Genomic DNA, 26,519 nt, shown 5'->3' with positions numbered 1-26,519 from the left:
TTGAAAATCTTATAAAGGACTAGTATCCAGAACATATAAAATAAAATTTTTTTAGACCCAGTAAGAAAAACAATCCAATAAAAACTAGGCAAAATAATGAACAGACTTCAGCAAAAATGATACACAGGTGGCAAATAAACATATGGAAGGAAATATCATTAGTTATTAGAGAAACAAATTAAATCTACAACCCAGACACCATTTATACCTATTAGAATGGCTAAGATGAAAACTGAAAATACCAAGTGCTGTAGAATAGCTGAAACACGTGGAACTCTCATACGCTGTAGGTAGGAATGAAAAATGGCACAGTTTAAACAGTTTGTAAAGTTAAATATGCACTTACCATTTAACCCAGCAAAACCACTTCCAGGTATTTACTTAGGTGAAAATTTATGTAAACACTAATACCTGTATATGCATTTTTATAGCATCTTTACTCATAGGTGCCCAAACCTAGAAATAACCCAAATGTCCTTCAACTGATGAAATGATTAAAAACAAGAGAGAAGTTGTGGTATATCCATTCAACAGAATACATTTCAACCATGAAAGGGAACAAATTATCAAGAAACTTAACTAATACTTAATAAACGTACTTAACCAAGTAAAAGAAGTCAGACCCCAAAAGGTAAAGGTTGTGTGGTTCTATTTAGAAGACATTCTGGAAAAAGCAAAGCATTCTGAAGATAATGGCAACCAGTTTTTGTCTAAGATTAGGGGAAAGGGAAGCTGACTACAAAGGGAAAGTGAGAGAGAAATTTTTGGAGTGATACAATTGCTCTGTATCCTGATTTTGGATACATCAAACTCTACAGTTTTGACAAATTTCACATGTTTGCACACCTCAAAGGAGAGATTTTACTATAAGGGAACTTAAAGAGGTAACTAAGGGCTGGGGTTGTGGCTCAGTGGCAGAGGGCTTGCCTGGCATATGTGAGGCCCTGGGTTTGATACTCAGCACCACACTAAATAAATAAAATAAAAGATCCATTGGCAACTAAAAACAATCTTTAAAAAACAATTTTTTAAAAGAGGTAAATAAAAAAATCAACACAAAACTCAATGAAATAACTGATAGTTTTGCAAAGACCATCAAAGACTATAAAAACCATTAGTTAGATGGTTGCTGGGAAACAGGATATTCATAGAGTAACACAGCATCACCTTATCTTGGACATGCTAAGCAATGAGGGGGGAAAAACGTATTTTTGTGACTGAGAGATCTGAACTCAGTGATCAGACTCAAGCCAGTCTCAGTGGACGGCCCGACGCGGCGTGTCTCCTGCTGTGACGCAATGTGAAGAACAAGGCGTCACCTATGTCGTGTTTGTGCTGAAAATGTCTGACCTGGACTTAATTAAGTCCTCATAGGTAAGTGTCAATATATCAAAACATAGGAGTGGAGGGATAAGTTAAATAACACCATGAAGGAATAATTAGATAAAATGTGGAACTTCTAAAATCCAATGAGTATAGTCTCCTGAAAAAAAAAAAAATCATCAAAAGCAGGGTGTCGTTTTATATAAAAAGAAATAATCAAGTGCAACACTGGAAGAAAATTTGGCTATAAAAGATGTTTTCTAAGAAAACTGAGGCATTCTGTATTTGGACTACAAATTAGATGTAATTAAAGAAATTGAAAAAGACCTTAGAAGATGGAAAGATCTCCTACGCTGTTGGATAGGCAAAATTAACGTTGTCAAAATGGCCATACTACCAAAAGCATCATACAGATTTAATGCAATTCCTATTAAAATCTCAATGACATTCTTCATAGAAATAGAAAAGCAATCATGAAATTCATTTGGAAAAATAAGAAACCCTGAATGGCCAAAGCAATCCTTAGTAACAGAAATGAAGCAGGAAGCAGACCTTAGACCATAATCAGAGCCATGATAACAAACATGGCATGATATCAGCACCAAAACAGACATGAAGACCAATAGTACAGGATAGAAGACACAGAGAGAAACCCACATAAATACAGTTATCTCATACCAGACAAAGGTGCCAAAAACATTCATTGGAGAAAAGAGCCTCTTCAACAAATGGTGCTTGGAAAACTGGAACTCCATATGTAACGAAATGAAATGAAACCCCTGTCTCTCACCCTGCACAAAACTCAACTCAAAGGGGATTAAAGACTGAGACAGTAGAACAGAGACCTTGCACCTAATAGAAGAAAAAGTAGGCCCAAATCTTTACCATGTCAGCTTAGGAACTGATTTCCTTAACAAAACTTCCAAAGTGCAAGAAGTAAAATTAATAATCAATAAATGGGATGAATTCAAATTAAAAAGTTTCTTCTCAGCAAAGGAAACAATCAAGAACATGAAGGGAGAGCCCACAGAATGGGGGGAAATCTTTGCCACTGGCACTTCAGATAGAACATTAATCTCCAGGACATATGAAGAACTCAAAAAACTCAACACCAAAAAAAAACAAATAACCCAATCAATAAGTGGGTTAAGGAACTGAACAGAATTCTTCCCAGAAGAAACACAACTAATCAATAGATATATGAAAAAACATTCAAATTCACTAGCAATTAAAGAAATGCAAATCAAAACTACTCTAAGATTTCATCTCACTCCAGTCAGAATAACAATTATCAAGAATATAAGCAACAATAAATGTTGGCAAGGATGTGGGGGAAAAGGTATGCTCATACATTGCTGGTGGGACTGTAAACTGGTGCAACCATCATGGACAGCAGTGTGGAGATTCCACAGAAAACTTGGAATGGAACCAGCTATCCCACTCCTCCATTTGTACTCAAAGGACTTAAAATCAGAATACTACAGTGACACAGTCACATCGATGTTTGTAGCAGTTCAACTCATAAGAGCCAAACTATGGAATCAACCTAGATGTCCTTCAACAGATGAATAGATAAAGAAAATATGGTATATAAACACAATGGACTATTAGTCTTAAAGAAGAATGAAATTATGGCATTTACAGATAAATGGATGGAACTGGAGAATATCACACTAAGGGAAATAAGCCAATCCCAAAAAAACAAAGGCTGAATGTTTTCTCTAATATGGGGATGTTAATTCACAATTAGGGGGTTGGTTAGGGAAGAATAGAGTTACTTTGGATTAGGTAGAGGGGAGTGAAGGGAGGGGAGGGGGTATGGAGGTAGGAAGAATAGTAGAATGAATTGGACATTGTTACCCTATGTACATATATATGATTACATGACAGATGTGATTCTACAACATGTACTACCAGAAGAATGAGAAGTTATACTTCATTTATGTATGATGTGTCAAAATGTATTCCACTGTCATGTATAACTAATTAAAACAAATAAAAAAATTAGATGTTATTTGGAAATCACTGCTAATTTTCTTTGATGTGACAGTGGTAGCGTGGATAAGTAGCAGAAGGTCCCTTACTCTACAAGCACTGAAGTGTTTAAAGACACAGTAACAGGATGTCTGCACCCACTCTCCAAGGATTCGGCCAAGACAACCCCTCCACACATCTTCTCTTGGACTCTCACGTACACACACACAAGCTCTACGTTCAAATGAATGTGGGAAAAACAACAAGCCATACTCACTTGAAGATCTAGAATAACCCTGGAATACTGAAGATTCTAATTAGTTCTGCGATTAAGAAACCAATTTATTAAATGAATGTTTTCCTAACTTGTTCAATCACAGAATTTTATTTCCAATGAATATTTTAAACAGCACTGTTACTAGCTTCAAGACAACAGGTCTAAAGAGACTTCTTGAAGCCCTTTATACAGTAACAGAGGATAGCAAAGCAATTAGCTTTATAAATTGTTACAAATTGTTAATTTCATTTTAATTTTAATTTCCTTAAAGCACTTTGTGATTGTCTTAAAACACTAAAGAGACATTTTTAAAAAGGTCTTATTATTTTTTACTTTTTCTCCTATGAAAATATATTTGGTTTGTGTTTTTATTTTGTAAATTTCTGATCATATGGTACATACAGTTTTGTACCTTATATTTTTCATTTAATAATTGTTATAATCATAGTTTCACACTACTACCTCTTTAAAAATATTATTTTTCATAGATGCATAATATTCTAACTTTATAACTAAACTATCGCCAATTTAACCCTTATTCACACTGTAGTACTCAATCTACCCAACCCATTAAGTCCTACTGTCCTTATGTGGAACACATAAAAACTTAAACTGAGCAACAAATATACTTCTTATAGTAACGTTTGAAATAAGTATTATATTTTTATAGTGCTATTTTCTTGAAAAAGTAATAGGTGAATGATTAAAGCATATGGAAATATGTATATGCATTTCATATATATATGAAAATATATTAAAAAGATACATTGAGTTTTAGTTTATCATTTCCATTTTATTTTAATGCATGTATGTCAATTTTGCTTTAACATTTGCAGATTTGAAAACCTGGACTTAATGGGCTATGTTTATGCTATTATATTTAATGATAAAACAAATAACTGGTACACCAATTTTGGACCTTAAATCTAACATTTTCTCAGGCTAGATTTCTAGTCTAAGAAATCACTGAAGGTAAGCCTCTTGATTACATATTCTGAATGTGTTTTCCAGAAAATTATATCAATTTATATTCTCATCAGTAGCATACAGAAATGCTTGCATCACCACCAACACAATGTGGTAAGATGAAAAAAAGTAATTCTTGCTGATATATAGCAAATTATTCTCAGGTACACATTGGCCATTTGTAAATCTTTTTTGAAATTATATATTCAAATCCATTTCCATTTTCCTAATTGGGTTAGTATTGATTATTATACTGTATGGTTTCTTTAATGACACTGTCAAATGTTTTGTTAAAAAAATCTAGTGTTTTTTCCTTCTATAATTTTTCATTGTTTTTCTGATTAGAAAGTCCTGTGTTCAAAAATCAACAATAACTACTCATTTATATTTCTTCTTTTTATGCTTCTTCTTTTAAAAATATATATTTCCCTATTTTTATATTTCATTCATTTTGGAATGTGATGTATGTTACTTTATCATGATAAAAAACTATTTTCCCCTTGAGCTACTTAATTAACCCAGCAAAATTTATTCAATAAACAATCATTGAACAAGTTTTCTATTCCATAAAATAAAAAAGATGAAATATGCTGGAAGTGGAACACATTCACTGTAATACAGAATGCTAAACAAGGTTTCAGGTAATCAAGTGGCTATTTGGGTGACAAATGTCAAGTACTCAGGGCTTTTGTGATTTTTCTGTGACTAGAAAATACATCTGTAGAAGAAAAAGAAGCGAAAAATCTATGACTTTGTTAAAAAGAAGGGTGAGATGATGAAAATAGTTGAATACCAACTCTGTGCATCTCTTTCACAGCAGTTTTACACTCTGAGAATTCAAAACTTAACTCCAAAGTAGAAGCCAAATTTTCCCACGCAAACAATTAATTAGGCAGAGCTAGAAACAAAACCCTCAGCTTCAAAATTATCTTAGAAATAGGCTTCTCATCAAAAGTAATTAAGTCTTACAGCCTCTGATGTATAAAAACCTTTCTTCGTAAAGTAAAAAATAATTCTTTTAACTTCACTGTAATGTTTTAAAGATGACAAAACATAAAAATTACTTAAAAGTAGAAGAAAATTTTAAGTTATTTCTGTTGTCATTCAGTATACTGTTCTGAGTATTTTTATAAGAAGTTTTTAAAAATAGGATTAAATCTTTTTATGAAAAAAATCAACATTAATATATTACTTTCTGAAATCTTTCTAGGTAGTATGTGTCTGATTCCCCCTTCCATTACTAAATGCTTAAATATTATTTATTTTTAAGCAGGAAAAATAAATACTAACTACTTAACATTAGCCTAGTGATAAACATTCTTTAGTAATGAAAAAAGTCTCAGAAATTCACTTGAGCTCCCTTTTAATCTTCAGAATGTTAGACCCTTCTTCTGTAGCTTTATTCCAGGTCCTATAACTGCTCCAAACTCACCAAGTGCATCAGAGGGTACTTTCACCTACTCATCTCCTGCACTCTTGTCTCTGAGAGATACGAAGACAAATTACTCAAAGAAGTCATACTTTCTTTTACTTTCTGAGAAAGACACCTGTACTTCTATTATTAATTACCTGCCTAACTACTGATGGGGGCATATAATAAGTCATTAGAAATAAAGCTTCAAAAAGTATGTTCATCTGTCTGCATTTCCTTTCTCTGACTACATTTAACATAGAGCTAGAGATTTTTCTACATTCCCCATTCAAATATCCTGACTCAGGATGCCTGATTTTCTGACTTTCTATCACCTTTAACAAGTTTTGACAGGGAAGGGGTGAGACAGGCTACACAAAGTCTATGCCAAGAAGTTGTCTTGCCTGCTTGTTCCATAATATTTCATGTTTAGTTCAGTAATGATTAAAAAAACTTGTGCATAGGAATAACTGTGAAAAATTTTTAAAATACAGGCTCCCCCGGTTTTCAGGATCGCACAGCCCAGGCCTGCTTTTAGTGATGACGATACTGACTGTCTACTGATAACATGTAACGCAGTGATTACAAAAATGGCCCCAATTCTCTACTTTTCCCTCTATCAATAACCTCTGCAATGCAACTGCATTCCTCCAACAAGAGGGGAATCTGTTTCCCTTTCCTATGAATCTGCTTAGTTAACAAAACACTACGGAACTGACACCGTGCCGTCATAAGCCTTGATTGTTTTCACATTTTCTCTTGGAAACCTTACACTGTGTCCTTGTGAATGAGCCCAGGCTAGTCTGCTGGATGAGGACGGATGCATGGCCTAATCTCCAACATCAGAGGACAATCAGTTATGTAAATGAGGCCATTCTAGACCAGCCAGCCCCCAATAGACCACTGCAGACGTTCAGGTAGCCTGGCCCAGCTGACCCACACACTCCTGAGCAAGGAAAAATGATTCCTGTTTTAAGTCACAAGTTTCAGGGTCATCTGTCCATCATGATAGGTTACTGACACACAGTTCTCATTCTCTTCACTTGAGAAATACTGACTTATCTCTTCTAAGCTTCTCCTGTCATCTTCATAATCCAGGTTCTTCCTTCTCGTTGGGACTATTACGATGCAGCCTTCCAGCAGGACTACCCACGTGCTGTCGTGCTCCACCTCCATGCACACTTTTGTTGAACCTATATTGTCTGTGTACTCTCACAGTCAAGCGTAGTGGCTGGTACCCTGTAAGCGCTCGATCTGTGTTTGTAGAATGACTGCTGCTGGATTCATAAACAAAGGACAAGTCTGAACACATCAGACTCTCATGCAGAGCTCCATGGGTACTTATGCCCTATGCTGATCCATTTTTCACTTGGCCTATTTAGTTCTAGGACTTGTAGCCCCAGCCTAGCTGCCCACTGTTCTCCCCCTTTCTCCTAATGCTATGTTCAAAAGTGAGGGGGGTGATGAACACACCCCTTGTTTCTGTGTCCACAATGTCTCCCAGAATCCTGCCTAGATGCCCTTCCATGATTCTGCAAATTCTACAAATTCTTGAAGGTCCAGTTCAAAGGCCACCTCCTCTGTGAAAATCTAATAACTCTAATTAAGAAAAAGCTCACCTGCCTCTTTTTGCCTCCAGCACTCAGGGCCTCTCTTAGGCAGGAGGCCCTCAATCCTGTGGTTACTTGTGCAGTGTGTAAGCATCTGCCCTGCCAGAGAGCGTGAGCCTCCTCAGGGCAAGTTCTGGCTCTCACCCTCTCTGTTCCATTTGTACTTAACAGTGTGCTACATAGAACATAATAGGACTGTCGCAAATGCTTAGTGAATGAGTGGGTGCTTTTTAGCCACTGCTAAAAAACAATCAAAAAACAACAATAGAACCTGTAATAATCTCATAAGTCAAACACAGAACAAAGATGGCAGAATAAATATGCTGGTTATCATACAGCTGTTTATAGAAGACCCTTCTGGAAAACCTATTAAAAATACAGATTCCTAGGCTCTGCTCCCAGAGAGACTGGTTCAGCAGAATTCAAACCTGAGTTTGTGAGGTTCCTCTGAGTTTGAGGGAGATCTGTGGGAGGCTTATGGCAACTCCCTGATACACAGTGACACAGAGCTTGCTTTATAGATATGAAATTTAAAGTGACCCCTTTGTTCACGCGCCGAAGAAATTTTTTAAGTTTCTTGACTTTAATGTCAAAGCGTTAGGTATAGCAGGCCTATAAAAAGAACCACTTTAACAATATCTACACAGTCTGGCGCCTTATTAGCTTAGGTTGCTGGGAATACAGCATCACACCCCATTCTTTGTAATCACAATCTGCACACATTTTTTCATCTATATATCTTTTTTTATAAACTATTTAAAGTTTAATTTTCTACAAATAGCTCTTTTTCAGGCCACCTGACCACATGAGGTATGCTTCAAAATAACTGAGGGCACAAGACTCTTACCTCGGTCCCAGAGGCTGGCTCGTAATGCCCTCTCCAGCTGCTCCTCTTCACTCAGTCCTGCTGTGTATACATCGTAGTTCCTAGGCACTTCACTGTACCCCGGCCTGCCATAGGCATAATGATTCTGATATCCAGAATGCCCTGTAGGCACAACAAAAAGGTTACCGGACACAGCGACAGATTATTCTTTTGTCTCAGACTTCCTGCTTTCTACAACCAAAGGCAAGCAAATAATTCAAGTCATGACTCTCAAAATAAGACAGGGTGACCAATGGTGAATGCGTCCACAAGGGTGGGCAATGATTACCTTGTTTCTGTTGTGCCCACAGCGACCAATGTGGACCCAGACATGAATGACACCTTGTGTTCATGAAGAAAGGAGATAGTAATTTAGAAGGCAGTCAGAGGTCCTGGAGAAGGAACTAGAGAATGGGCTGCCCACGTACAGAGTAAAGTCTTGCAGCTTATTCCGTACATGGAGTCTTTCTGTGAAGCTCTGACTTGAGTCAAGAGAATGGTGGAAAGAGATAATGTGGTCCTACGCTCTGTGGCTCAGTACTATGAGGCGCAGACCAATGTTTAGCATATACACTACAGGATGTCTGTGCTGAGCATACTTCAGGAAGTAGTAGCAAGATTACACAAGTCAATTTCTCTGAAATTATAATTCTACACCAGAGACGAGGGTTCATATTAATAGCACTTTCCAAAAAAGTGGCTGCTATATAAAATGACTATATAACTCAACAGTTTTCAGTGTATTTATACGGTTGTATCATTATCACCGCAACGAATTTTAAACATTTTTATCAACCCCAAAGACAAATTTGTACATTTTAGCTAACATCTCTCAACCTCCCATCCCTCCCAGTTCTTCTAATTATAATACTCTTTTAGTTGGTTTTCTTTTACTAAATGTTCCTAAAGTAACAAAAATGAATCATCTAAAGAAAACTTTAATAAAATTGTTTGGGATTTTGGAGCTAATTCTGAGAAACTTTGCACCTAATGTGGTATGGTGAGGATTTACTAAATACTTCAAATAAATCAACTTCCATATTCTCTCATACATGTTTCCTATGTCAAAATGTTAGTATTATTGATATTTAAAAAAGGAGATGATGATAAGTAAATTTTCCAAATCCTTATAATGGTCTATGATCAAATTGGAATATGGATACAATTTTAAAGACAATGTTCCTTCTCAATAGAACCATCAGAAAAATTTAGCTCCCACTGATGTACTGGGGATAACCCCCTGCCCCAAGCAAGTTTCATATCCTTAGCATAAAGGAAACTGAGGCAGTTACAAATATTGTTTTCCACACCATTCTTCAAAACATAAGCCTTCCATACAAGAGCAAATGGTCAAACCAAAATTAATATATCCACTTCACAAAGAACAAAAGAAAAGGACAACCCCTTCAAAACACTATTAAAATATTTCTGGATAAGTCACCAAATACCATGGGATGCTTCAACAATCTCTGAATAGAGAGACTGCTCAATTCTCTTAGAACGCCAATTATTTTACTGAAACACAAAAAGCATATTGGGTAATTTCCCACAATGGCTCATTATCACTTTCAAACCCCTGTGGAATGTCATTGAGATATGGAAGGTCTAAGCAGCATTTCTACCTATCCAACCCCCAAAACACTCAGTTAATTCAAAATCCAAATAACCCAAAGTCTTCAAATACTCATGCATATACACAATGCATATGTCTATGCAGATTTAATTACAGGTACACTAGCAATAATTTTAGGCAACATTTTCTTGCTATATAAAAACATTTTTCTTCGTGTTATTTCTTATTTAAAAGCAATCTAGCAGTGCCTTAATGAAATAAACAAAACAACCCTAAACATCTGAATATTATAAAACCTAATTTGGTATTGTCAGAATGTGGGGAGAGGGAATGGGCAAGTTTTGGTGGCTTAAGTCAAAAAGACTGGTGTGGTTAAAATTCTATATCCTCAGTCATAAATCATCAACAAGACCAAAAATCCCATCAATATCTATTACGATGAGACCAGGTCTCCTAGGATCAAAAATTTTCTACAGCTGTTCTGTTGGACCAATCAGATGTTTTTAAATCTTCATAATAAACATTCCTGAAAAACCTAACAATCAAACACTTAAGATAAATAAGTTTAAATTATAACCTGCGATGAATACTCATTTAATGTTCTTTTTTAGCTATATACTTTGGCTCTGTAGTAAAGGAAACTCTGGTTATCATTATTATATTAACTACTCCATCTGTTCCTTATACACATACCAGGATTTCATGGCAAAGGAGATCAAGAAACACCACAAGATTAGAAAAATTGGTAACAGCTTTTTAAACATTCATGAGATTCTTTGACCTATAAAGACTTTCCCAGCAAAGGACAGCCATATTACGAATAAATCATTACTCGTAAGAGATACACATGCTCTCATAAAAGTTCCCCTGATGACCATTAGCAAGGCCACCTGGTTTTCTGTAGCTCTGCCTTTGAAGAAATCCAGTCACTTCACAGGAAGGAATGTAAATATGGCAATCTTACAGAGGGTTAGAAAGAAAGGTAAAAGGAACATGTATTTTTGCCTTGAATTCTCTGGCCTGTACGTCTTCTGTGCCTACTCCTCTTCTATGTATAAAAGAAAAGGAGTAAGTTTCTCTGTTTCTGGGTTTTCGTTTGTTTTTTGTTTTTTTTTAATGGAGTGTGGGGGAAAAAAAGAAGAGAGTAAAGACAGTCAGTGAAACTGCCCTATTTTATAAGATTAAACTGGCAGAGTGCCCATCTCATATCCCTGTGCAACAGAAAAAGAAGCAGTTAGGGATCAGCAACTTGTATCTTTATCCGAGTTCTACCACTAAATACCTGTGTGAATTTGGCCAACTTACTCAACCTTTTTAAATCTCAATTTCCCAGCTGTCAGGTAAGATGTGAGAACTGGGCAATCCATCAGAGTTTAAGACATGTCTGTACATTCAAGTACATTCTTCCTATTTTCTTTGACCAGAACAGCATCGCTGTTGCTTTAAGGAAATGAAAAACCTGAACCAGGAGAGAAGTTCTTTTTCCTCTGTCCGTGTAGAATACTGTCTAAAGTGCCCTTTCAAATAACTGTAGTTACTAGCTTAGTCCATAACTACTCATCACACAGCTAGCCTCTTTAGGGGAGTCTACAGGTAGAAGCGGGTGAGCTAGATTGTCCAACAACCATTCCTCCACATCCGGATCAAGTTTCTAGAAGTTGAAGGATCAAATCAGCAGAGGTGAAAGCCTCAGAAGCGAAACCGTCATGGGGCACACAGCATTCGTTTCTGTAGTCCCCACGCCTAGGAAACTCCGCTCATCCAAGAAGGTGACTTTGTTTCTGATTCCAGTGAGTCATCTGGGAAATTTTTTTTTTCTTTTTTAAAAGTTCCAGTTCCTACCTCTACCTCCACTCTGATTTCATTGGTCCAGGGTGAATTCAAGGCATTATTAGGTTATAAAAGTGGCCTCAGATGACATTACACAGCCAGGACTGATAATCATGATCTAAAGCTTGAGAATTACATAGGAATAATAGCTTACCTAACTACAATACTGTCACACAACTGATTTATTTCTTCAGTGTCTCCTCAGAACATACATTCTGGATAATCCCAAACAGGCCTTTTCAGATTCTGCTTCCTCTCCCTAGAAAGCCCTTTCCTTCCTCTGCTATCCTTAACTTCCAGCATCCATCAAGACCCAGTGCTCCATCTCCTCAGAAATGACCTCCTGTAAAGCAATCCCACGAGGCCCTCCCAGGCTGGACATTGACCCTCTAGGTTAATATTGCTGGACAGAACTTCTGCTTCTTCCAGGAAGGAGCAACTGGACTGGATTAGCCCTTCTGTCAAAATAAAGTAGGAGACCAGAGAAAATATATTCCAAACACGGTAGACGACGCAATACAGAATCTGAATCTTGAGAAAAAGGAACTAGAGGCAAGGAACCTGGAGGCACTTTCCAGGCTGGAGTGCGGGAGGGAAAGAAAGAGGATCACGGCAGGCACCTTGAGCTAAGAAACAACTGGCAGATCGAGGTGGGGATGATTAGGAGATTAAAAACAAAGACAAGCCTTGTTAGCTATCAGGCCATCATTCTCCACCACCCATATTTAGGCCAGTTTTCTACACCCCAATTCCTATTTCTGTTGTTTCACTTTTCAAATGTGTGTCCGAGCCTACATTTCTACTCTCTCAGACAGGTACTACTGCTGTTTCCTTCTCTCCCCCGGTGTCCAGTCTGGCACTCTGCAGAACATGACCACTCACAAAATGCTACTGAGTAAGCCAGTCTCTGGTAAGAACACTGGGGAAATAAAGCATAAGTTAAATATTTGTGTACCTATATACAAACGCACACACACAGATACACAATAATTCTTTGGGCTAATATTATTTAAGCCAGGGGTCAAAACACTACAACGCAAGGTCCAAATCCAACCCACTGTCTATTTTTGTAGGTAACTTTTTACTGGAATACAATAATGCCCATTTGTTTATGAATTGTCTATTTCTGCTTTCATGCTACAAGGACAGTTAACTAGCTGCAACAGAAGCATATGACCAGTAAAGCCCTCAGAGCTATCTGGCCCTTTTTAGAATTTGTAGAAAAGAAAAATTTAGGCTAAAGTAGCTCTCAATTGACACGAATATACTACATATTATGAATATGTGCGAGCGCACACGATGTGCGAGTGCACACGCACATGTATTACAGCAATCCATTTGGGCTACTATAACAAATAACCACCGAATGGGTGGTTTAAATAACAAACATTTATTTCTCACAGTTCTGGAAGATGTAAGTCCAAGATGAGGGTGTCGACAAGGTCAGTTCTGGTGAGGAATGGTCCTCTTCCAGGTTGCAGATTGACAACCTCTCATTATAGCCGCACGTAACAGAAAAGGGGCTAGAAAGCTCTCTGGGGGTCCAATTTATATGGACACTAATCCCTAATTTCTTACCAAAGGTCCCAACCCCAAATACCATCACTTATTTCAAGATATAAACTTGGAGCAAGCACCTTCAGTCCATTGCATCAAGATACCCATCAGTTCCATAACCTGTAGCTTTAACACCTGTCTGCTGGTACTGGTCCAAGATACTATACTGTAGTTGCCTGGTTTGGTTTGAACATGGTTTGTCCCCCGGACTCATATAGGAGTTTAATTCCCAAAGTCATGTGTTAATGGTATTAAGAGGGTGGAAACAGCATGACGATGGCATTTAGAGGTGGGCCCTTAGGAAAAAGGCTTATAAGATTATTAAGGTGGAGACTCCATGACTGAATCCAGATGGCTTTTTAAGTTCAGAGACCAAACATATAATCACAAGGCACTCTGTCTTTTACCGTGTGATGCTTGTGCTGCTTTAGACTGCCAGCAAGGCCACCTCCAGAACTGAGCCCAATGATAAGATCATTATTTAGCTGTCAACTAAATAAAGTTCTTTTGTTAAATTAGCCTGCCTCGGGTATTTTGTTATAGTAACAAAAAGTTAATACACTGCCTCAGGCTGAAATGTAAAGGCCTGAGCCTAAAACAAGTCTTTTGCTGTTATCAGGAAGTCCTTTCTAGCAATTTATGAAAGACATTTAGAAAAATATACTCTCTTCTTTAAGTCACATGATATTTATTAGAGGAATGCCTATATTAGCATCTTAGGGTAAGTATGAGTCCACCTGAATATGGAGATGGAGTAGACTGTAGAGAATTGTACACCTGAAACCAAGTTCTGACACTGCCAACAGTACAGTCTCAGGCTGAGGATCATGGTACCAGGTCTAGCATGAGTCTTACCATGTATGAGAAAGCTCATACCAATCAATCTGAAAGTTGTTTTGCACCATAGTTTATCTTATTCCCTGGTCTTCTCTGCTAACCCACCTGAATATGCTGCCAGGTTATCCCTCCCTATGTAGCTTCTAGGCAAGTTAGAGAGACAGTTACATAACATGTGAGCTACTCTACCACAGTACAAACCAGTATTATTTTAAAATGGCTCTAAATTGGTAAACACTATAATTTTAAAAATGTTAAAATTAAATGAAAGCACTTACCTGAACTATTAAAGTAGTACTGTTGTCCTGGGTAATATTGATTAGGGGAGAAAATGCCTAAACATAAAGGAAACAAGAATTTTAATGGTCGCCACAGGCTTTAACTATACTTCTTTCCAACAATTAGGAATTTCTTCACAACAAAGTCCAGCATCACTTCAAATGATTTCTAAACAGTGAAAATAAACTCCCTTTTTTTGGGGGGCCAGGAGACAGGACGTTGGGGGTCGGGTAATGAAACCCTAATTTACACTCACTGTAGTTCCTTCAAGGTTTCTGTTGAATTAAAACAGCCCCTACCTCACAAGGTACCAAGCTTGGGTACTGGTGCCTCTGTACAAGCAGAGATGCTCTGGCTGAAGAGCCAGCCTTCTCTTGACAAGGGTGTGAGGGGAGTCATGCTCCCCACCCCTCCTACAGGATCTTCTCCCTTCTGTCCCTATTGAGTGATTCAGCACAGTGGATGTGCAGAGGGGAAGGGCTGGGGCACCTTCTCGGTGCCACCTTCCTCCTCCAGAGGTGTCAGGCTACAGCCTCCACAGGCTGGGTCATTTTCGTGATATTCCTGTGTCACTTCGATTCTCAGTTCACTCTAGATCCGTTCTTTGCTTCACCAGAAAACAGGCAGAGAGTCCACAGGTTATTTGCAAACTGCCCTGAATGTGTTTTGATTTTTCATATTTAATTTTCTGCTGTGTTACTTCAAAAACAGATTGATGTAAAAATACCTCAGTAGGAAACAGGTAAGTTTTTAAGGAGGAAAACTAAGAGTTTAAATGTTATAATTGTGGGAGAAACCCTGTTTAAAAATTAAACCAAGCACTTGCCTAAATTTTGTAACATGTCTGCAGAAAGCTCTAAGAGCCACTTAATCCTGAGTGAGACACACAGGAAAATGAAATAAAACAATGAGCTCCAGAGAATCATTTCTTTTCCTTTATCAGTACACATTACTTGATTTCCATAATTAAGTTGTATTGAAAAGACAATAAAACTGGACATTTTCATAAATGAAGTTTCGGCTGCCTCTTCCAAGCTTACACAAGGAAACATAGGAACAGGCAAATGCAAGAAAATGGGAACCCGCTTAGAGGCAGCAGTCTGTAAAAATCATCCCGAGGTAAACGCCGCCTGCTAATAGAGGCGACACTGCAGTGCCGAGAAAGCTTTCTAATATCATGAATATTATATGGTTCTCAAGAATACCAGTCATCGGCACAAACTGTGAAAACAAATTATTTATGGTTCAAGAAAAGGTAAAATAGTCTCAGAAGATTTTCCATGAATAAAAGATGAAATATTAGAACTACATGGTCTATAAAACAAGTATTTGCAAAACAGTTTCCTCACAAGTCCAAACCAGTATAGCATTTTAAATTAAGAGGTCTAAAAATGCATTTATTTCTAAACAAAGTGTTTTCATTGAGCACCATTTTAAAGGAGAAACAAAGGAAAAAAAAATGAAGAAAGCAGGAGTCAAGCTTCAAGCCATAATAGACACAGCTTGGCCATGCATGAATGTGTGTCTTGCCCACCAGGGACCTGCAAGTCACTCTGAATCCTTTAAAATACTAGCCTTGTCCTTCAGTCTAGGTCTGGTTTCTTTCTTAACTTTGCCTTGCACATTTATTCATTCATGGAATATTATAGAAAAATGTATTATTTTAACCTACTTTAGTTCTTTTCATTTTTGAGGAAATTAAAGTTTTCTGTAAGTAGCATTAGGGTTGAGGTATAAATGGATGCCCATATCTGTTCCTTAAGAAAGTCTCAGATTTGAAATTTGGGTTTGCATTCACATTGTGGAGCAATGTGAGGAACTGCACTAGCTGTTTTATCTCTTGGTTTAAGAAGAAAAGATGAGCATGTTCGGGAATTCCTAAGCTGAACCATAAGGAGATTTGGGGTTGCTTCTGTTCACATCAAAATTAAGATGAACTTCCAACTTGTCATGCCAAAGGCATTTTGTTCTGTACCTGCACATGTTTCCATAATTTTCTTCAGAGGCCCCTGAGTGTACATTAGTCCAACAAGAATCCCAGCCAGATGCCCTGCGAAGGAAGTCCTAGGAGGGAAGGAGACCCTTTGTGAGTGTTTGTTCTGCTACTGATTAGAGACATTCTGTCTTCTCATTAGCCCAGCGCATGTCAATTAGTCACAGTCTGCAGGCTTTGTTCCACATCACATCTTTTATGCTGAGCAGCATTTAACTCAGACCAAAGAACAACATTTTCTACCTTAGGAAAAAAAAAGTACAATGAATAACAACTACCACATGTTTAAAATGCAACACCCCTCCTGGACTAAGAAAAGTGGGTTGACTCTTCCAGAGCAGCAGAAACATTTTGCCAAGACAAGCCATTATATTTTTTGCAGTTTTTCTCTTTACCTCTCATCGCAAAAATATCAATGGTTTTCTCTGTTGAGAATTAAATCTGGAACCACCCAGCCATAGGGGTGATGTCTGCATTTACAGCAGAGCAGATTGCTGCACTTTTCTATACCACTGACTAATAAGGCAGAAAGCAAATGAAACTCAGCAAAGAGACCAAGAAGCCCACATGCACCCCACCACCACCAAATTTGTATTCATGTGTATCTTTCAGTCACCCAGAAAAAAGAAACAAAAATGTATACTTCCCACTTGAAAGATGAGTTGAGGCAACGAATTCCTTCCATTCTTCTTGAACTAGCACCTAAGACTGGCAATCACTTAGAAAATTTTTTTCAAATGTACATTTCTACACCCTTAGAGACCTGTGGTACTGTTCAGGTTCGTTGTGAGCTATGAGATATTGCGACAGAGTTCACTGGTTAAACAATATCCCAGCAGAGTTTAAGCAGTTACTAGAGATTCTCTTAATAACCTCCACATTTTAGCACCAAGATGGGTCCTACACAGTGAGTTCCATCTGCCGCCTTCTGACACCATCACATGCCCAAATTCACCTTGATCTGGACTCTTCTTAGGTCTCACTTTTGTATCAGTTGCCAGGCTCACGGCTCAGCCTTTCCACCACGGCTGTGCTTCTAGCCCTCACAGGTTCCTGCCTGAACTGCTGAGAAAAGCCCAGGACTGGGCACAAGGCAGGCCCTCGGGGAGTACATGTTGAGGAGGAAGGAAAACCACCCAGCTGATGTTCCTGCCTGCCAGCTCTTGCTCTTTAGTGCATCCCACACACTTTGGTTATCTTCCTAAGACAGAGAGGGCAAATCACGTCACTGCCATCGGCTTACTTACAGAATACCAAGCATACATTCAAGGTCTCTGAATGAGAGGCCTTGCCGTTTCTTTCCTCCAACCTCATCACCCCCTACACCCACCGCCACACACCCCAAGCACTGACGAGTGACCACAACCCTAAGGATGAAGGCTCCTGTCATTAAAATCCTGCCCCAGTTAAGAGTCACTCCTTTGCCTTCCCCCAGAACTGATGCTTCTGCCTTTATTATAATACGCATCCAGTCTGATGGGTAGAAAGGTATTTAAATGTTTGCTCCTCTGTCCACCTTGTGTCTTTCGATCTCACTTTCAAACTCTGAGGGCGATTATGGTGTTATATACCATTACAAGCTCAAACACGCATGCCAAAAAATGCACAGATTTCCACAGCTTGGGGGGAGTGATTTCCCTTCTCCAGAAGGAAGGCAACTGAGAGTTAGCAAAGATCCTGATGTGAACTTTAAGAGTACAGTGATTCTTAACAGTTTTCACACAGGTATTCCACATACATAAGGTAGTGCCTGGCACATGACAGGCACTCAAACAGGTATTGAATGAATGACTCAAGTGCACCAGAATTTTTCATCAAGAACTTTGGTAGGCAAGTTAAAACCTAATGGTTTAAACCAACACACTTTGCCTACTACAATAGTGACATACAGGGGACGGCCCCAAGATGCCCTGAGAAGGACAGACATCAGTTATTTCCATTGTCTCAGAACCGTGGAAAGATCCATTGGCTCTCAGGAAAAGAACAGGCAGTGAGGGAAGAACACTTGAAAAAAAAAAAGATGACCAGAACCTTCTGTGGACAGACAAGTATCGCTGCTTGTTCCCATCAGTCAGTTAAACATTACCACTGCCCATCGAGCCCTTGCATACTAAAGTTACACATACACACACACCACAAACACAACTGTTCCCTCAGGACAGTGGTTATTTTCATCAAATGTATCTACCTCACAGTATATATAACTAGATAATGACAATATAGGATTGGACACTGGTTTCCCATTTCCTGGAAAGAACAGTATGAACTCTGCTCTGCTTTAGCCACCCCTCTAAAATAAACAATTGTACTGATTTTATTCTCTGTTCAGGATAAATAAAACCCTCCATCAAGTTCTAAAAATGGAAAAGAAAGTGGTAGTCTAAAAGATACAAAGAAGGCAAGGTTAAACTTTTAAAAAAATGAGAAACATAAATATTCAATTTAACTGAAAAGAATTTAAAAGATCAATATTTTTAAACTTTTTAAACCTATCTTCATGGCGAATCATGCACTATAAAATAACATGGAAGAAAATTTCAATTTAAAATCCCAACCTACTAGACAATTAATCTTGAATCTCATTTACAATTTAGAGTACAATATAGCAAAATGAATTTCTTATCTGTCTAAATGGATTTTCAGAAGTTTGAGTTATGATTTAATTGCCCTAATATAATTGAAAATAACCAGGGAAGGGAGACCAGCCAGCCAGAGACCACCCTGCATCATCTCCAGTATTCAGCATTTTCCACTAAGGCTCCATCTCGAAACATTTAGCTGTTCTTATTATGTTGTTTACGTTCCATAAAGGTGTTCCTTTTAAAAATAAAAACATGAAAAGATTATAATTTTATTCAATCAAAACTGAGAATCTCATTACACAAGAAAAAGGGAAATTCCCCCAATGCTAAAGGAAATGCAACTCTTTTATTTTTGGTACTAGAGATTGAACCCAGGGGCACTCAACCACTAAGCCACATCCCCAGGTCCATTTTTGTATTTTATTAGAGACAGGGTCTCATTGAGTTGCTTAGCCCCTTGCTAAGTTGCTCAGGCTGGCTTTGAACTCACCCTCCTGCCTCAGCCTCCCGAACCACCAGGATCATAGGTGGGCACCACTGTGCCCAGTTGCAACTCACTTAAAGAAGTATAGTAACTTGCCATGCAGTTGATGATAACCATTTGACAAATCACCTCCCTTCACACTCTAGGACACCCATGTCTTGAAAGAGGAAATGGACCTGCAGAAAGTGCAAAACTGAACAGGGAGGATGGCTCCCCTGGCCCTAGGATTAGGACACTTTATCCCTGACCCCAGGGCTCTGTAGAGGCAAAGGAAGTCCTGGGCCTTCGGGGAAGAAGACACACGGGCGTGCTCTGATCAGTGGTTGGGACTGACCTTCAAAGGCAACAGCTTTAAAAACTATTATGACCACAATTATACATGCTAAATACAAGTTTTGAAGTTTTTCCTCTCAGAGAAAATAAGCCTGTGACTTCTCTCGGTTCTTAACTATACATGGAAGCTGACACCCTAAGCCTGAATTCATCACAAAGATTTTCAGACATCAGCACTAATCCAAAGTGGTTATATATTCAACTAGAAAAATGTTAGTACTCAAATCACTGCAAGGAGGCAGCTATTTATGCAGATTACTTAAGTTTGTTAACATACTGTCCAAATTCTTTGTTGTACCATTGCTTCTGTGATGGTAAGAACTATTTCTGGGTTCAGTTTCCTTCTCACTAAAATTCAACTTTTAGTAATTCTTTCAGTTAATGTTTGAGGAAGAAAAAAACTCTTCTGTTTTTTGTGTATCCTAACAGGTCTTTATTTAAGCATTCTATTTTTGATGATAGGTATAGGATCTACTACTGCTGATGGTAAACATACTGTCATTCCTCTGTAGACAATCTGTCTTTTCTTCCAGCTTTTAAGATTTCCTCCTTATTTTGGACATATTGTCATTATACCACAATCATTCTGGTTATAAGCTTGTTTGATTTAGCCTGCATGCAATTTGCTGTGCTTTTCAATAAAAGGTCTCAAGTGTTTCTACAATTTTGGAAAATGTTCAGTCATTAATTTTTGTCCCATGGACCTCTAGATATGTAGTACTTATGTATTTCTTAACAACATATTTAAATATGCCAACACTTCAAATCAACGTTGCTACTCCTTATTTATAAGATATAATAATGGTGAAAAGCAATTAGGTTAAGATATTTTGGGGCTGAGGTTCTTGCTTAGTGGTAGAGCACTCGCCTCTCACATGTGAGGCACTGGGTTTGATCCTTAGCACCACATAAAAATAAGTAAATAAAATAAAGATGTTACATCCATCTACAGCTAAAAATATTTTTTTAAAAAGATATTATGGATTTCAGTTATGCAAACTACATGCATATCATTAACGCCAACAGTATTCTTTCCTATCAAGGCAACATAACTGATCCTTAACCCTTTAAGAGGTTATTTGCAAGGTTGAGCTAAATGATTATGCAAAATGTTCCTGCTCTCACTGTTTAAGGCTAAAAAACTAGAGCTATGATTGAAAGCTGTGACAAGCTATAAAGGTCCTCCTCTGTTAAATAGCAAATTCTTTCTACAGTTGAAGAGGCTGTCCTCTCAAGCATGGCTCAGAAAGCAGAAAATGTATTTCTCCAAGACATAATCTCATGATATATGCAGCACAAATGACCTCATTAAGTATGTAACTTGCTGGAAAGACAGTGCTGGACAAGATAAGGGAACAAGGTAAGGTAAGAGTCAGTCAGTGAGAAGCAGGCTATTGTACTTTCCGTAATTTCTTCCTGTAAAAGCTGTTAATATCAGGTGGGGGACTGGGCTGACCAGAAGCTCTGGGGTTTGTGGATCTTATAAACGGTCCTAGATTAACAGCACCATAACAAGATACAGTGAGAATTTTTCAGATTTTTGCATATTAATGCCACTAGGGAGGTTCTTGACAGGCCTGCTTCTTCCCAAGATATACTGTTCTTAAACCACCTGTTTCCTGTCCTTTTTGCCTTCTTCAACCACTATCGCAGCATGGTATTTGGCAATGGAAACTTGAGAGGGACTTGCTTTATGTGCTTTCTCTTCACCATGCCTCCCTGGCTCTCTCACTCCCACCACCTTTAGCCACAGAAGCAAAACCAGTGACTTTCCAATATGACATCTCCCAAAGCAGATTTGTTGGCAATGCACTATTTTGGTTTATTAAATATGCCATCAATTGCATACATGGAGCTGGGAACTGACCACTGACATTTACTTGAGGTACAACCATGATCTGCATAAAAACAACAGCCTAAAAAAAAAAAAAAAAAAAAAAAGAAAAAGTCAAGTCTCTTTCTTTTACAAAAAGCTTCCGAGATAATAAATGATGCCTAGGAACTCCTTGGCTCTCAATTCCACGCCCTACACATGCAGTAAAACAATTCCTCAAACTGGTGCAAGTAAGTAGTATTCATTCATTCAAATATTTATTGACTAATATATACTCAAGACAAAAACCGTCTTTGCTTCCTGAAGTTTATGATCTAGTGTTTAGTGTCTAGACAGACACACACACACACATTCACCCAATGAATTGTGGTAAGTGTAAGAAAAGTGAGTCTACTTTCGCCAAAGTCAGGTGGGATGGCTCCTCAAGGTGTCATCTGAAATGACATTGTAGGATTTGGAGTCAGTATACCCAGAGGTGGAAAGAGTTTCAGGCAGAGACAAGTATGGAACAGCTCGAAGCAAGAGAATATAGTGTTTTGAAAAATACTGAGATGGCTCTTAGCTGGCTTACCATAATAAACAAGGATCACAGGCAAGAAGTACTGCACGGCATGAATTTGGACAACAGGCAAAAGTCAGATCATACAGGTCTTAAGTGTGGCAGTAAGAAATTAGTTATTTTTTTAAGTATAATGGGAAGCTACTAGAGAAAGTTAAACAGGATAACTGTGGGGACAGCATAGAAGGGGAGTGTACTAGGAATTAATTCCAGGGAAACTTTTCCACTGAGCTATAGCCCTGACGTTTTTAATTTTTTATTTTGAGATAGGATGATCTTAAGTTGCTTAGGGCCTCACTAAGTTGCTAAAGCTGGCCTTGAACTTGGAATTATCTTGCCTTAGCTTTCTGAGTCACTGGGATTCTAGACTGCCTAACCACCTCCAGCTATTACTAAATTTCTTTAGAATCTGTGTCATTATTCTAATATCTGTCAAAACAAAATGAAAGGTTGTGTCAAATTAAATGAAAGCAACAAATGCCATAATGTACAAAATAAATGAACCTCTCTAACAAAAGTTAAAATTGGTGAAATTGGTAGTGAGCCTTGGATTCTATCCTCACCAGACATTTCCCTTAGCCAGACACAACCCTGTATCTTCCATATGCGATCTTGAGTAGAACCCATCTGCCAAAATCCTTCCATCCTTACACCACACCATAACCATTCCTGCCTCCAGGACAATCCAGCAAAGCAGTTGAGAAGACAGGGGCCAGCTGGTGTGACACCTCAGTCCACAAGAGCCTTCCAGAGCCCTCCCACTGCCTTACTCAAGACGCTCGCTCTCTGGCTTAGGCAGTCTTACCCTTATCCAGCCCATTTTAACAACTGTGACGAGCATGTCTGTCTAACAAGCAAACCCCAACCTAATCCACCACCCCTTAGTACCTTCCTAGTGTTAAGAGAATAAAATTTACACGAGGCTTGTAAGGCTCTTCATGTGCTTCTGTCTGACTCTCCAGCCTTCTTTTTCCCTACTGCCAATCTCCAGAACAAATGAGCCATTTCCCAAAAGCCACACTTCCACCCTAAATTTAGGACTCTGCGTGAACTATTCTGTTTCCTTTGCTTCCCACTTCACCCGGCTAACAAAACACTCCACTTGGGCCACAGCTTTCCCTCAGAACTTGTAAGAGGCTGCTCCTCCAGCTACTGCAGGGTCCTCTGCATTCTTCCAGCACTCTGGAATTTCCCTGGCTATCAAGTTGTCTGCCATTGTTTTGATGCTTAGTCCAGTGGCTTTCAACCCCATCACACCCAATGCCTCCTGAGAATCCAAATATTTAGTAATGCTCCCCTATGTGCTTGAAATGAAACTGACAAATAGCATAACTTATAGCCATACTTTTGAAAATTCAGATGCATACAAATGCAATCACAACATAAAGCTCTAGCTATAAAAACAAGAAAAAATATGCTGGGTACAGTGACACAAGCCTGAAATCTAGCTGTTCAGGAGGCTAAAGCAAGAAGATTGTTACGTATGAGGCCAGTCTGGGCAATTTAACAAAATTTAGGAAAAAAGGGCTGGGAATAGAGCACAGAGTAGAGCACCCCTGGGTTCAATCCCCAGTATGAGAGAGAGAGAGGGGGAGAGAGAGAGAGAGAGAGAGAGAAATAGTAACATAATAAAGTAATATGAATTATAAATGCTTCAGCACAATACTATCAGGAGACATACACAAAGTAGTTCTTTGTTTACCCTATGTATAGAATCTATGTAAAAATGGGAATAACAAATGCAGGCAGTTACAGTTGGTCTTTCTGTGACTCAAACATCACACAGTTCCAGCAGTGATGTGATCTTATGTGAGGATAAATAATTCTTGATTCCAAATAAAACAAAGCACAATTTTCCCTCAATTTACATTTATAATTCAATTTACAATTTTCCTAGAAATGTCATTATATATGAAATCTATGCAAAACACTGTTTATATGAAAAGCACAATCAGGTTTTAGGTCCAGATAATCATAAACAGGTTTTTCACCTACATGACTGTCCTTTCAACAGACCAGGAATGTGCATGCACATGCATTAGAACCAGTCTTGGTGCAGGGGACTGTCCTGCAAGCTCCAAGACAGCAAATACCTTTGGCCCCTGCACACAAATGCCAGTAGCGCCTCTACTAATCATAATAACTAAAAACAACTCAGTAAAATTTCCAAAATTCCCCCTAGGGACCAAGCCACCCATTCCAGTGGAAAACCACTGGCTTACAGAATATACTTATTAAATGTTCACTGAATTGATGACCTTTAATCATGAGGCCCTAAAATATTTCTTTTCAAAGTACTCCTTATGTGACTACACTATACACAAATTCCAAGGATTCCAAGTAAATCTACAACATATTGAACTGAACTGCACAAGGGGAGTTAACAGTATTTGAAAGAGGTCATGATCACTCCCATATTGCACTGTGGTGGAATAAATGCAACCTAGCATGTGAAAAGCATTTCGCCATCTGCTATTAGGATAGACAAAAATATTTCTGGACACCACATGAATGATTATTTGTACATCACCTCCAGAAAGTAAATATAAAATGAAAGAGAGGCTGGATTGTTTATACCCTGATTTTAACATGTGCTACTGTTATGAAGCAAACAGACGATGTTCTTGTGAGCTCATCCTTTCGGAAGGATTTTCAGAAGCAGTGCAATAGCTAGAAATTCCACGGCCCTTGATAGTTGGGCTCTTCAATGTTACAGGTAGAGACTGACTTGGTTGATGTCCACTAAAGGGAGCACACAAAGAAAGGATGGTAACAAACAGTCTCAGATATGGAACTAACATCTACATTTTCCTTATATACATAATAACATGAACGAATAGGCTGGTCTTCCTAGGTCCAAGTCTTGGTCTGCTGGTTCTCAACTCTAGCTGCACATCCAAATCCTTTAAAAGGTTGGAAAAGTTCCTTGGGTCCCCCTCCTAGAAATTATGCAAAACTGCCTCAGGTTCGACCCTGACATTGTTTTGTTTATTCTTTTTTGGTAGTAGTGTTTTTAACCTGCAGGTATCCTAAAGTGTCAAGGATTGTTGATCTTAACCCAAAATTCTAGGGAGATATCAACTGCCATATCAGGTCAAAGAGAAAAACATTGTGAGAGCAGGCAAGACTCTGAAGCTTACAATTTGCGGCACGGAAGTGACATCTGTTTCCCTTCTTGGTAAGTGATCTTACTTCACATATCCTAATGCTAAATGAGTAAGTGCAGCTTTGCAAATGCGTGTAAACAATCATATGAACTTATTTCAAAAGATTTCCAAAGTATTTGGACTTATAAAAAAAAGTATGGCCAAAGATGACAATGGTGAAGAGTTAAGGTGATCCTTGAGTCGTCAGATTCAGCACAAAGACTGGGAGAAACACTGGATCATAAAGTTTACAGTCTGGTATTGTCGGGCCTCCTGCTTTGCTCTTCTCACAGGAGGCATCACGATACCAGACATTGAATCACACTAGAGAGCTATCCTAACAAAAAACAGCACGGCATTGGCACCAAACAGGCAGGAAGGCCAATGGTACAGAATACAAGACAGAGAGAGAAACCCACATAAATACAGTTATCTCATACTAGATAAAGGCGCCATAAACATACGTTGGAGAGAAAATAGCCTCTTCAATAATCAGTGCTGGGAAAATTGGAAAGCCATATGTAGCAAAATAAAATCAGACCCCCATCTCTCACCCTGCACAAAAATCAACTCAAAGTGGATCAAGGACCTACACATTAAACCAGAGACCCTGAGCCTATTAGAAGAAAAAGTAGGCCCAACTCTACATCATGTCAGCTTTAGAATTGAATTCCTCAACAAGACTCCAAAAGTGCAAGAAATAAAATCAAGAATCAATAAATGGGATGGTATCAAACTAAAAAGCATCCTCAAAGGAAAGGAAACAATCAAGAATGTGAAGAGAGTGCCTACAGAATGGGAGAACATCTTTACCACATACACCACAGAGAGAACGTTAATCTCCAGAATATATAAAGAATTCAAAAAATTAACAGCAAAATACCAAATAACCCAATCTATAAATGGATAAAGGAACTGAACTGACACTTCAAGTAAGAATATGATTAGTCGACAAAAATATGAAAAATTGTTCAACATCACTGGCAATTAGAGAAATGCATATTAAAACTACACTGAGATTTCATCTCACTCCAGTCAGAACGGCAATTATCAAGAATACAAGTAACAAAAAATGTTGGTGAGGAT

General features: G+C 38.2%; 1 protein-coding gene across 5 annotated transcripts in view; it reads right to left on the bottom strand.

Moving 5' to 3' along the window:
- Positions 1 to 26,519, bottom strand: part of Rhbdd1 (rhomboid domain containing 1) — a 127,726-nt gene that overhangs the window by 52,157 nt on the left and 49,050 nt on the right. For all 5 annotated transcript variants that reach the window (XM_047547003.1, XM_047547001.1, XM_047547002.1 and 2 more), the window contains 3 exons: positions 16,478 to 16,566; positions 14,502 to 14,558; positions 8,409 to 8,549 (listed from right to left, as the gene is read on the bottom strand). In XM_047547003.1, coding sequence (XP_047402959.1) covers positions 8,409 to 8,549; positions 14,502 to 14,558; positions 16,478 to 16,566 — 287 coding nt within the window. The remainder of the gene's footprint in view (positions 1 to 8,408; positions 8,550 to 14,501; positions 14,559 to 16,477; positions 16,567 to 26,519) is intronic.

The sequence above is a fragment of the Sciurus carolinensis genome, chromosome 3, assembly GCF_902686445.1.
Source record: "Sciurus carolinensis chromosome 3, mSciCar1.2, whole genome shotgun sequence".
NCBI lineage: Eukaryota > Metazoa > Chordata > Mammalia > Rodentia > Sciuridae > Sciurus > Sciurus carolinensis.
Note: the sequence above shows the minus strand (reverse complement) of the source record. Positions and strands in the feature narration are given on the sequence as shown.